The sequence below is a fragment of the Ostrea edulis genome, chromosome 7, assembly GCF_947568905.1.
Source record: "Ostrea edulis chromosome 7, xbOstEdul1.1, whole genome shotgun sequence".
Taxonomy (NCBI): Eukaryota; Metazoa; Mollusca; class Bivalvia; order Ostreida; family Ostreidae; genus Ostrea; species Ostrea edulis.
Window position 1 is genome coordinate 59,959,326 of NC_079170.1, and position 14,219 is coordinate 59,973,544.

Sequence of the window (14,219 nt, forward strand, 5' to 3'; positions counted from 1 at the left end):
GAAAATACAAAGCACTTTAAAAATAAAGAACTATATATTTCCTAAACCATCAACTGAATACTTTATGCTAGGATAACCCCATCGCGAGCAGCCAGTGTCCTCTATAAGTGAATGGTAATTAACAAGGAAAGAGTTTATCAGTTTTGAGTAGAGTACACACAGGAAAAAAATCCCAAAAGTGAACATCATGGGGAGGTTTGTCATTTATTAAAATTTTTCAATTGTTGATAAAAGTTGCGACACCTGTGATCTGATCAGTGAGATATTAAGGAGTCCCTGCTAAAAACACCGATCTTGATCTTTAGTTTTTCATTACTTTCCTCATTCTCAGTCAGATGTTAATGCTGAGCTCGGGAAGACTTCTGACAGAGAGTCCTACAGCTTTGTTTATCAGCTATTCATTCCACTTCATGCATGCATCAACTTCTTGCAAAACGCATTGTCTTGGTAAAACACGTTTTTCTGCAATTTATAAGATACAGAAATAATTGCATATTTCATTTTTATGCATGTAAAATAAATGAATAACGAAGATCAAGATAATTGCAAGAAATTTCTTTATTTCTCTTTATACTTGAAATATCAATCGCATTGCATTTTAAATATCTCTTCATATTCATATACATTGTATATTACAAAAGTAAAACAGGTATTGCACCTACTGAACAAAATAAATGTTATTTTTTATAAAGCAGTTAAGTGTGGTGAAAGGATATTGCACCTAATGAATAAAATTAATGTTACATTTCTATTAACCCCTATTGCTTTAAGATGTTAAAGGTTCGATATTTATATAATGAAAGCTCCTCAGTCATTCCATTCCACCAGGGAACTATATACTAATTGTAGAAGTCTCTGATTCTACATGTAGAGTGTATTGAGTGTATTTATGATACCATGGAAGTGGCAGCTCAGTGGTTAGAGAATTCGCTTTATGAACGTTTGGTCATGAGTTTGAGACCTGATCGTGCCATGGCCATGACAAAATTAACATAAGTAGTAATTGGTTCTTTGCTAAATGCTTGGCATTTAAAAATGAGAGTTGTGTGTCTATCGAAATGACCTTAAATACTGAGGTCCCATGTTGCAGCAAGCATCGGCACATTAAAGAACCCTCACTGCTACAACAGCCCCGAGTGCCAAGCATATGTAAAAATTTGTGGTATTTCAACTAGAGCTGGTGACTTCTCAATACGAGTGAAAAATTCTTGAAGGGACATAAAACAAACAAATTATATATAACAATACATGTACATACTAAGTAAAAAAAATTCTTCATTTCCACAATTACATGTCATACGTATACTTCCATAAATCTATATCATTAGATTAACAACAGGATATAAACTACCTGCTTCATATTTGAAAAAAAAGCGATACAAAGAGACGCTCAGGAAGACTTAGATCAGTTAAAAAATATTATATACAATCATATATAATGTGTGTGTGTGTGTGTGTGTGTGTGTGTGTGTGTGTGTGTGTGTGTGTGTGTGTGCCACAAGGTAAGTATTAACTAATTTTTGATTTAAGATACAAAAACAAATGTGCCACCAGGTTCAATTACAATGGTTAATTTTCTTTGTCCCTATATTCTATGCAATAAAGTAACAACAATATACATATATAATATATTATATAAAATCATAATAACAAATGAAGGAAATAAATAACATATCTATGCCATAAGATTAAATTTCAGTAATTGGAGATTTTAAATTCATGGGCATGTACAAAAAGAGTAAACACTTGCTCCCTTGAAAACTAACAATTTAACAGAATGACATTGAGCATTTGCACTGTATTTTTTTTTTTTTTTACATGGACTATCTAATGATACAGTTATGAATGGGTACTACTTGCACCTAAGTTCAACTTTGAAGCAATTATTTGTAATTTGGTGTAGATCAAAATAACTTAATAAATCCTAATTTTCACTTAAGTTCAATTAAGGATGAATAACCCACCATCATAATGGCCGACTTCCTTTCAAACCATAAATAGAGAGATAAATCTCAGTAACACACATTTATGTATCTTGTCCTATTTAAAATTCATTGCCTTGCTGTTTGGTTCAGTAGGTTGCTGTGTGACTGCCAACCTGTAGATGGTAAGTTTTAATCTCGCAGTTTAAAGTTTTTTTCCATTGAATTACTTTCTACTAGAACTGCATTGTTTCACTAAATAAGGTGTCCTCTAAAGGTTACATATCCTCCACTTTTTATTTGTAACAGTTTATCTCCGATGTAATGTATATCCTTAGATCACTAAATTCTTAAACTGAAGTGAATATAACATTTACATAGAATGAACACAAAATTAAACCAGCATACGATGGTAAACTTACAATCTGTATATAAACGCACATAAGTCATATGACCCTAAAGCCGGAAGAATGACAATGTCTTAAAGTATGCATATGGCCACGATTCTTGCACATCAAGAGTCAAACATGAGTAATTATGCAATTAATGAAAGCAATGAACTAAGATTAAGATAGCCTAATCTTTTTTAACAGAAGCAACACCATGACCTTGCACAGGTAAGTTGAAGAAAGTCCAATTCTGTCCAGCCACTGTACATTGCTGGTCACGGCAGTCCAATTCTGTCCAGGAGACACCCAGCCACTGTACATTGCTGGTCACTGCAGTCCAATCATGTCAAGAAAACACCTAGCCACGGTACATTGCTGGTCACGGCAGTCCAATCATGTCAAGGAGATGGTTGATTTTCACATTGAGCCATGTCGTCTGTTTCTTCCTGAGTCCGTGGACCCAGTGCTTGGGTAGATGAGAGAATCCAAACTTACAGCCTAGGAGGGCTCCTGCCACACAGCAGTTACTGTTAGAGTCCCCAGCAGCCATCATCAGTTTCATCATGCAGTCCCTGGTGAAAAAGTAAAATTTAAAGTTACGATAATGATGTTTCCACCATCTTTTACCAACTCTTATAATGACAATATTAGTTTATACTGCAGTTAAGGTAGAGACGGATAGCAACCACGTGATCAGTAAAAATCGTGTATATTCACGTGAATTTATTTTCCGGAATTCCGTACGCCGTCATAGAGTAGTTGAAAAACATAAAGGGGTTCCGAAAGTACAAGTTGTTGCTGTGACTGACTCGATGATTGAGGGGGTCGTCTCGACGAAAGATACAGTTGGCCATAGTTTAGATTAGGAATAGGTCAATGTAATAATAGTGGACCAAATGTTTCGTCCGTGCAGAATGGCACTTTTTACCTCACGACCATGCATAGCTGCGCTACGTAAACAATTTTACAAAGTTGTTGATGTAGCGTGATCGTGATGTCCGACTCCGAGTACGAGTGCTGCAAGTTTCAATACTGTTTATGTAGTCATTGAGAGTTTAAACAAAGTTTCTTCTGAGAAGAGAAATTCGATGGATGCATTCAACGTGGATAACGAGATTATAATTTCGTTTGGTAAGTGAAAAAATATGGCAAATTAAATTTGTATTCAACCCACTTTTCCTCTGCTATTTCACAACGTGATTTTATAATAACATCTATAAACACACAACTTGGAGATGTTTCATTTTCTTTGCATTTATATATTCCATATGTGCCCAAAATATAACTCCTACAAGCTCATGTAATTGTAAATGAATATCATGTATATGCCACATTTAAAAAAATAGGGCTCTCAGCCTCCCACAAGTTTTTTTTTGGAGGGGGGGGGGGGTGTTGCACTAAATTTCTATTTGGTATACATGATAGTACTTATAGTATCTTGAAATTTCATTGACCTAAGATATATTTCAAATCTGGGGTTTCATGTTTCACACAAGCATGAAAGTCTACAATTTAAAATATTAATATTTTGTAAAATCACAAGTCCCCTCATAGGCAAATGTATGTATTGTATGAACATAAGATATATATGTCCTTCTCTTGACCCACACTTGGTAAAGGAGACATGTCTGATAAATCTAGAGTTGACTTGTTTTGATATTATTAGAATGAACTGGCAGTTTATCGTATGAAAACATATTTGTCATCTCATATTGCAATATGATAATCATGATGTTTATTCACCTCATTAAGGGGGGGGGGGGGTGGGGGGGGGGGTGGGGGGGGTATGGGGTATGTACAGTTTAAATAGAAGTTAGCTATAACAATATAAAGTAAATAACAATCATTCAGATGTACTACTACTGCAAGAGTTCACATTGCTGCACTGCACACATTTAACATAGTGTTACATATGTAATACTGATTTCAGACAAGATTTTAAAAATTAACATAATAAATGTAATTTTCAATATATCAGTATTTTAAAGTTCACTGAAGATGCATTGAGACACACAATTTTAAAATTGACATTGTCTGACACAGTATAATTAATGATTAATACTGACTGTGCAAATATTAATTATGATGATTTTTTCCCTAAGTATCATCCTAAGGACAAGTGCAAGTTGAAATGGATTTCGAGTCAACAACTTCAACAGCAATTTGCCTTGAAAACCAGCAAGAAAGGTACAGTATTTTCTAAGATATAATTTTTTATTTTAACACCAGACATTTATAAAGGCTATTCTTAGTATATTAAATAATCATATTCATCTTTTTTTTTCAATATTTGAATATACAGAATATATTTTAACAGGTACTTCATTTACATTGATGATGTCATATCCCTTGAACCCCACAACTTTACAGGTTACAGAGAAAATTCAAGAACTTCTGCACAATGTGGGACTCGGATAGAATCAATAATGTATTTGTGAGCCCAGATATATTGCGCAACATACTAAAGTGTGAATTTAGTTGAAAACAAGTACATGTACTCATGTATACTATTATATGTCTTTCTTAAAGACAATAATATTGCATAAATGTAGATGAAGTGTCATTGTTGATTATTCTAAGTTTTTGATATATCAAAATCAGTAAACATTTCTAAATGAAAATAAAATACCAATTTTATAACTTTTAATCAATGTGTTTGAATTTCTCAAATGTTTGAACCGGCGCGAGCCCCCCTAAAATTTTCAAGTTTAAGGTAAATCGTGGTATGTTGTTTAGAAAAATGTATACGATAAAAGAAGCAATAATTTCCTCCACTCTCGGAGAAATAAATGTCTGACAAAACATTTTGATTTATTGAATTACTCTTAGACCCCTGCCTCATACAGTCCCCCCCCCCCCCCCCCCCCCCCCCCCCCCGATTACAGTTTCCGATCCGCTCCTGAAATAGCTTATAGAAACCTTCTTATTGTCGTGTTTCAATTCTCAGAGGTAATTTGGGATCGAATGCTTAAACATTTTAAGTTATTAAAAAGTCAGTAGTTTATCTCTGCTGGCTAAATCCTTCTTCTCAATGCGCCGAGTGCAATTCATGATGTCTATGTTCCTGTTCATTCTTTCTCCTCCATACCATGCAGTATATTAAAGGGGTTGGGATGTAATGGAGACATTTATTTTAACAAATATAAATTGTATTTCTATTTTTTGTGGGGGTTTTTATGAGGGAAAACTCTAATATTAATCATCAAATGTGATGACATATGATAAATTTATATTCTGAGTGTAAGTGCACAAAGGTCAACAACGAGAACTACAACAAAGTATAAGCTAAAATTTGAAATACATACTTTCTGTATTATATTTATTAATTTAAAAAAGGTATTACAAAGAATCTTCGAATTTTAGCAAGCTTTTTTTGATGGATTATTTACAACATCTTTTAATAATTCTTTTTCTTACGAAAATGTGTAGTTTGTAAAAAGGGGGGTGGGGTTAGGAATTTTTTGCTAGTTCCATATTGAACCCCATTATGGTGTATAATTTTTTTCTTATATTTAACTTACTAGTAGACTAACCACTTAATGAAATAAAATAAGAAATTTGATGGGTAATTTTTTTGCAGCTAAAGCAAAAGTATGACCCTGTGTGCAAATAGTGTGCACTATTTGAAGGTAATAGGCCAATGTAGCTTTGTTGAAGTAATGTTGTTGCATGTTAACAATGATTGCTGAACTTGAAATTGATGTGTAATATACAATTATGTGAAAGGTTGTTTGAAACCATATATGACAAGTTATGATCCTTTTTACAATAAAAATGTTATAGCTCTATTTGTATATTGCTCTCTACTTATTTTTCTTCACTTTTTACGCTTTGCAAAGACTAAAGAAGGTGTTATTAAAATTGCCATATTTCTCAAAAACAAGGTCGATTACCAACATTGATTTTTTAATATGTTTTATATCAAAGCTTCATCATAAACATATATCGAAATTAAAAAAATTCAATGGTTAATTTTTTTTAGCATCAACCTATCAATCTCTACCTTAAGAAAGTCCACTGTCAGTTTCACAAACACATTCTATAATAATTATTATCAAAGATCAACATGATCAAGACTGTATATACAGCCTTATTTTCATTGTAATTCAATAAACTTCAAATTCCAGTATAGATACACTTACTTGAAGCTTCCTTGAGATCGCAAACAAATAAGACCAGCTCCCAAGGGCTTCATACAGTATGATGATTTGCCACATTCAGAAACGTCCAATCTGGTTTTAAAAAGATTTCTTTGTTAGTTTTTTTTTTTTCAATTTTAAATTGACCACATCTGCCTGTGTAAATTTTTTTGAAAACTCCTTTATGTCAACAAATTATTACTGCATCAAGAAAAATACAAAAGATTTTATTCTTTAAATATTATTAAATGTCATGTGCAAAAAACTGTATACATATACACTGTCATGTTCATTTCCTACAGAACTGTTTACAGTACTTTAGTACATATTACAAAATGGAAGTCTTCAGAAGTTTGGCATAGAAATTACCTTCTTGGAATTGATGTGAAGAATGAAACCCTTACTCTCAAATTTAGTGGAAAAATAGGAAGAATTATTTTAGCTCACTAAAACCGATCTCTCCCCTTTAATTTTTCCTATTTTTAAAAACATTTTTAGGGATAATTTTTTAAATGGAAAAGGTCAAGGTCACAGGTCATCAAAAATGGCACGTGACACACTGTCTGATCATGGTATACCAACAAACCAAATATCAAAGGCCATTGTCAAAAGACAAAAACATTGTGGCCCAGACAAACTTTGTATGAGCAGCAGATGAAGATTCAACAAGGATTCACACTAAAACAAAATGTCCCCTATCTAACATAATAAAAGCCAAGCCCTAAACCGAGGGCATTATGCTTCAACAGACTTCTCCTGTTTACAAATCAGTTGCATGTGTATAGGATTAAGTTTTCCAATGAAATTTAGCATCACAAGTGTGTGTATATGCAATTGTGGTATTCCTTTGTTACATGTATATAAGCATACCAAAACAAAATAGCTTCAATTTCCAAAGAAGTTTCTGCGACATCAAAATTTCACTAGACTATGAATCATTTTAAAAACTTCAATGGGCTATGAAGTGGGGTGGTACATGATACATGTAACATGTACTTATAGAAAGTCCCTTTGGACATGATTTGATCATGTGACTGCCCAACTTTATATTCCTGTGAAATTTTAGAAATGTTTATTTATTTCTTAAATCAATTCTGCATGCAGCCAAGTATATCATGTATTACACATTGATAAGACATGGATTACTATCAAAAACATTTCATTCCTATCCTATCAGTGGAAGATTCTCACAAAGAAAAAAGTAAAAAGTTACATCTCAAGTCAGAATCTTTCATTCCTATCTTATGAGTGGAAGATCTCACTGAGATGTATATCAAGACATCGGCAACCACATATGCTTTTCGTGCCATATAAATATACCTGTGCCATGGAATTTGATCAATGCATTGAGTTTTCTTTCTTGTGCAATCAAGGGACCTCAGTTTTAAATTAAAGTCTCATCCAAAAATCTATGACTTTCACTTCAATATTGAACATGTGGCAAATTGGAAGTCACTAATTACAAACGAGCATATGAAGAAGTGATAATGTTTCTCAATGTTCACCCAACCTTATCATCAAAGTCTACGTACCGGTCAAGATCCTGTAAACTGCAGTAGTACTCGAAGTCAGCCTTTTCTTCAGTGGTTACCAAGAGTTTTCTCCCCTGATCCCGCGCTGTAGTTATAATCTCCTCAATTTCTTTAGAGGTCTGCAGTTCATTTTTTCCCTGACAAAATTTAAATTCAATTGAATTGGAAACAAAATTGAACATACATTATGATTGTCCGCTTAAACCTCCATAATCAAAAAATTCAACATGTAGTAAAAAAATTTTTAGCACATGCTTAAATGGGATAGTAATTATAGGTTATAGACTTTGTATGGGAAAATATGATGACCGAGTTTTTTGGCACGTAGACGGACCGTGCTTGCGAGGTCCGTTCGCGACAAAAAACGAGGTTGTCATATTTCCCATACAAAGTCTATAACCTTTTTATTATATACTTTCAATTTCATTTAGAAACTAACAATAATTTTATTTTTAACAATAACTTTATTGGTTTAACTGAGTAAAAGATGAAAAAACACAAAAATATTGAAAATTAACGGCGTAGAAATTTGATTGTGACGTAATGTTTGCGGGCCGGAATTTTTCCGGGCATATATCGTGTGATATATGCCCGCAAACTTTTAAAGAAAAAAGAAGAGATGAAATTGAAAGTATATAATAAGTCAACTGATTGATTAATGCTACAATTATGACACTGGGGAACCTATTAATTAGCAGTAATCATTCTGCACTTGCATATTAATTGTAAACAATGAACCTTATTTAATCATTTTCAGGTCAATATGTCATGGGTAACTGGACATTCAACCGTACAGGTATATGCATGTACCACATGTCAAAAATCACTAGAGAACCCCTTCCTTAATAGTGATCAAATCTCATGTCTATTGGTTATGATATCTACATATGTAACAAATTTTAGTGTAAAGGGTCAAAATGTTTAAAAAACATCACCTTCTACCCTATCCATATCAAATATTACATGTATGGCAGATAACGTGGCCGAGAGGTTAGAGCGTTCGCCCCACATGCGGTAGGCCGGGGTTCAAATCCTGGCTGCGACAGACCCAAGTCGTTAAAACAGGTAGTGACAGTTCCATCGCCAAACGCTCGGCATCAGGTGTGAATGTCACGGGTCCTCAGAGATGACCTTAAAAACTGACGTCCCGTGTCACAGTAGGTGTGGCACGCTAAAGAGCCCTCACTGCTCAATGGCCGTAAGTGCCGAGCATAGGCCTAAATTTGAAGCCCTTCACCGGTCTTGGTGATGTCTCCATATGAGTGAAAAATTCTCGAGCGAGATGTTAAGCAAGATAAATCAATCAATCAAATCTTTTCATTTTCAGGTCAAAGGTAAATAGAAATTAAGGCAACTCCATACTCGCAGTTTTATCTGATAAAAGTATAAAAAGTGTATTTATTTCCATTGATTACAGTTAAAACTGATTAATTATCAAATAAAATATATAGGTCATCTCACTTTTTGAGATGCGAGACATAGTGTACATAAACAAAATCATATATCCACGTCATAAAATTGCAATTTTCCTTAAACAGTGTAATCAAAATTTCATAGAAACTGGTTATGACGATATGATATAATTTATAACAGTTTCATGAAACAGTTTATTCACAAAAATATACAAAATGTCTGAAAAATAAAGGAAATCTATCACATAATAGACAAGTTCGATAAAGAAATCAATAAAAACCGAGTTATTGCCCTTGGATACAATATTTTGAAATATATCATTAATTATTTACATATCACTTCAGACATTTGAAATAGTTTATGGTTAACAAGATATTCGGGAAAGATTCCAACAAATTTTATGTTCCTATCATGCATAAATCTAAATAAATCATTGATTTTGCAAAAATCTGATGACATCACAGGAGGATGGAATTACTTTTATAGAAATTATCGTTCACATTCTATCTTGCTACTTTCAAATGTTCATACGATACTGAAACGCATAGAGTACTTAACTAATCACCAGTTGACTGATGTTTGATGACTGTTAGGTCATTTCAGTCAAGCAAAGGTCACATGATATTCTACACATTTACAAACTCTAATTTGAAGGAGGGTGATAGTTATATGTTTCTATGAAGATTGTTTTGGGTCTGTTTGACCTTGCAGCATATTGAATACCCTACCTGCAGCATACAGGCAATGATGATGGATATAAGACAGCAGGAAGCCTGAGACAGGGGACTGGGGTGGGTGGACTTGCATATCCTTATTGTGTTGTTTTGTACCTCACTCAGGTCAAAGAATGAGGGCACTCCTGTCCAAGAAAGAAAACATTCTAAAGCACCGAGTCTTTACCGCACAACCAAGGCATTGTAAATGTTAAAACATTGCTAGGATATCATTTGTTCTTGCTGAAATTTACATTTGACAGCATGATAAATCAGTGCACAATACTTATTTTATCTGAGAATCATAATACTATTCAATGACTATGGAGACTTTGCTGTTTTGTTTAATATATCAGACTGTCTCGGGTAAATCATCAATTTAAGCACAATGATTTAAGTATGATATAACAATGATTTAAGTTTGGTATAATCATGTTGAATACAGTTTTGTATCTCATTCCTTAAAGGCTAATATATTTTTCATACAGAACTATATTTGGTTGTTTATTACTCAGAAGAGTGGCAAATAATGTAAGTGTCAGATCTTCCCTACCGAGTACTGCTGTCCTAACAATTAAGTGTCAGATGTTCCCTACCGAGTACTGCTGTCCTAACAAGTAAGTGTCAGATCTTCCCTACCGAGTACTGCTGCCCTAACAAATAAGTGTCAGATCTTCCCTACCGAGTACTGCTGTCCTAACAAATAAGTGTCAGATCTTCCCTACCGAGTACTGCTGTCCTAACAAATAAGTGTCAGATCTTCCCTACCGAGTACTGCTGTCCTAACAATTGCTGCGTTATCCACGCAGGGCTGGTCACAGCTGATGGAGAATTCAGACTCGGAGCTGACACTGCGCAGGCAATGTTTGGGAGACATGCGATCACTGCTTATGCTGCTCATACTGCTAGTGATGCTGCTAATACTGGATCTCTCATCCTCGCTGAAGACATGACCATTCAATTCCGATGTCGCATTGCTCAGCTCCTGGAGGAAGATTCTGTGAGCCACAGAGTGGGGGTTCTCTGTGAAATCTTTCTCATTAGTCACCTATAATATCATCTCAAACAATAATTGACATACACAAAAACTGACAAGTTTAAGTAATCATTTTCTAAATAAAGAAATAATATGAACTCAGAATGTGGAAATGTATGCACTGAATTTCTGACCTTTTGAATGGTTGAGCTCAGCACAATTCCCTCATTGTCCCCTAGCTCTGGATAGCCTCGCTGACACCAGTCCTTCAGTCGCTTGGCAAAGTCTAGTTCATCCACCACACCAGCCCATGCCAGGACTGAATCCAGCACCAGTAACTGCAAACATGGATGAATAGCTATGTTGACCATAATATATTTCATTCAAATGGCATGGAAAAATTTAGATGCTTAGAAAATTCAATTCATTGACAAGCTCATGGAATAAAAATGCCAGAGTTTAACTATCAAAACTGTATCAAAATTTTGGAAATAAAGATCAATTAGAACTATTTCACTATGGTACCATGGAGTCAAAATTTGATGTCCAGTCTCCAGCCCTCCATAAAACTCGGTGCTTGTCTTGTAGAATTTGTGTGTAATCAATATCATCAGTATCATAATAAAATGAGCACTCGTCCTTACTCATTCCACGGGTGGCAAGTCCAAGGGCATCTCCAATAGCAGCACCATACAATAAACCTAAACAGAATTAATGACAACTTGGATGTTGATGATTTTCAAATGATATACAATTTTCATACCACACATGTACATATATTTTTATACAGGTACAAGGACATTTTATTTCTCTTCCCAATGACTGTAATTATGCTTACTAACCAATTACTTTATCCTTCAGGACATCTGAGTCCAGTGCACTGGCTCCGAGGGGTGGAAGCAGTGGAGTTTTGATCCTGCTGGGGGTATTAGTGGTGTGGGTCTGTGACTGGATGTACTGCATGTTGGCAGACTGTGGGTTAGGAACGGCACTGTGTAACTGGTTACCTCGTACTCTTGGAAACTCATTCAGTGGGGTCAAAGGTCTCCTCTCATGCACAGGATTACTGTTTTTGTACAGTTTGCGCAAATAAGTCAAGGTCGCCTCTGACCCTTCATCACAGATAGCTTGCGGAGGTTCATACAATCGGTTACGTTGAGCCATTATTAAGACTAGGGTTGTAGAAGCACCAAGAGACAGAGGAAGTTGTCGGAGCTTATTGCCACTCACATTTACTTTTTTAATAGCCTCCATTTTACCAATGTCTTGTGGTAATTCCTTCAGCAAATTATTAGATAAATCAATCTTTTCTAGTTTGACTAGATGTACAAAAGACTGGGGTAGTGATTTAAGTTTGTTGTTGCGTAGAATCAAAGTTCTGATATGAAACTGCAGTCCAAAACTCTCTGGTAAAGTTTCCAATAAGTTGTGGCTAAGATCTAGAGTGTGTAAGTGAGGGATTCTGAGAGGCATTTCTGGGGGGATCTCAGTGATGGCATTAAAGGCCACTGTCATCCGCTCATACAAAGAAATGGAGTCCCTAATATTCCATGGAATCTCAGTCAGGCAGCCTTCATGGAAATTACCCTTCACATGCTTCATTGTGAGAATAAAAGAGATCATGACACACAGAACTTTATTTCATCTTACTAATAGAATTCCAATTTTCATTTTGTTTATGTTCCTTTCAACCATTTACAAAATCCCCCTTTATTGATAAATGGTTTAATATTTCAATAGTTTATATTAAGATTAAATCTGATATCAATCATTAACTTCATGCATTGTGATTAGAAAAGTGTATTAATTTAACATTACAATTTAAAATCTTCACAAAATTCCAACAATCTTCATGTCAGGATTTATCTACATATTATCATGTATATATACAATAATACTGTTTTGAAAATTGCTTTTATTAGTCTAAGAATAAGACCACGTTTACACTTGTAGAAAAAAGCATCGATCTTTATTTGAATCGATTAAAAAAAGATCGCTTGCGTTTACATTAGAGGCTGGCAGTTCGATCGCAATCAATCTTTTTAAGACCGATACATTTACATTAGCTAATGATTGAACTGCTTAAATCTATCTATATTTATAGAAGCTGTCCTTCATGTCATTAGTTATTCGTTTATAGATTTCAAGGTTTCTCCTGGGTTAATTTTCCAACGATCTTGAATTAATTCGTCTCCCCATAATTCAATTAACAAATTTGTTTCTTCCAATTGTCATGACTCGCCGTGTTTACCGTCCATGATGGCATATAAAATGAAAATAATATTTACACGTGTGGTTTTCCCGCCGCTCATGCGCAGCTGCAGTTTCATTTTCAGAAAGACCGATTGCAATCGATCTTCGCGTTTACACTTGCGGAAAGATCGATTAAAAAAGGATCGATCTTTTAAAGTCTACCTCTTGAGTCAGACTTTTTAAGTCAGATTAAAGATCGACACTTACGGAAAGATCGATCTTTTTTGCATCGATTTAAAAAAGATTGATTTCTCCCTCTAGTGTAAACATGGTCTAAGTTAAAAAATTAGAAAGAACATCATAGGCACTGAACAATATGTCTGATATTTAATACATGTAGTTTTATTAAGTTTAGCTCATACCTTGCAAAACTGTTTATACGTGACTTTCCGACTCAAATTCAAATCTTTTCTTTCATCATCCCTGACAGGGGCAAGATCGTGCGTTTCATAGTTACCCATTTTTCATAAAACTATCTGTATGAAATAAATGATCAAGATAAATTTTTTATAGTCTAATATTGAATCAATGACATTGCAGATCTAATTCGCAAATCTTACCAAAATCTGTCCTTTCAAAAATCCGTGAATTTTGTTTTCCTTGTTCATATGCATTTCTCATACCTATTACTTCTCTGAGCTAGATGATTGCATTATCACGGTGCACTCTATTGGACGTTGTTTATTTCGAAATGTTGCACGAAAACCAATTTTTGAAAGCATTGCATTTGTTTGTTACTTTCTTACTCTTTAAACTCTCTCTCTACATTCATAAGTTGGCATGTCATCCCGAGATATGAGGTAAAATATTAAAAAAAAATATTGTCGTAAAGACATCGCTCTTCAAAGTCCACGATGGCAAATGTGTACCACGTCACAAAAA

The 14,219-nt window shown here is 34.4% G+C and overlaps 1 protein-coding gene and 1 long non-coding RNA gene across 2 annotated transcripts; one reads left to right on the top strand and one right to left on the bottom strand.

The window, feature by feature from the left end:
- Nucleotides 1-539: 539 nt before the first annotated feature.
- On the bottom strand, nucleotides 540-14,213 carry LOC125654015 (uncharacterized). The gene is made up of 10 exons (XM_048883757.2): nucleotides 13,898-14,213; nucleotides 13,700-13,813; nucleotides 11,927-12,680; nucleotides 11,610-11,785; nucleotides 11,279-11,422; nucleotides 10,877-11,156; nucleotides 10,124-10,254; nucleotides 7,983-8,119; nucleotides 6,454-6,543; nucleotides 540-2,883 (listed from the first exon to the last, which is right to left on the bottom strand). Exons 2-10 carry the CDS (start codon nucleotides 13,796-13,798, stop codon nucleotides 2,691-2,693), a joined length of 2,004 nt encoding a protein of 667 aa, XP_048739714.2. The 5' UTR covers nucleotides 13,799-13,813; nucleotides 13,898-14,213; the 3' UTR covers nucleotides 540-2,690.
- Nucleotides 2,833-4,776, top strand: LOC130048294 (uncharacterized). Its single transcript, XR_008797138.1, has 3 exons — nucleotides 2,833-3,442; nucleotides 4,414-4,498; nucleotides 4,629-4,776. It is a non-coding gene; the product is annotated as an uncharacterized LOC130048294 (long non-coding RNA).
- Nucleotides 14,214-14,219: the final 6 nt, after the last annotated feature.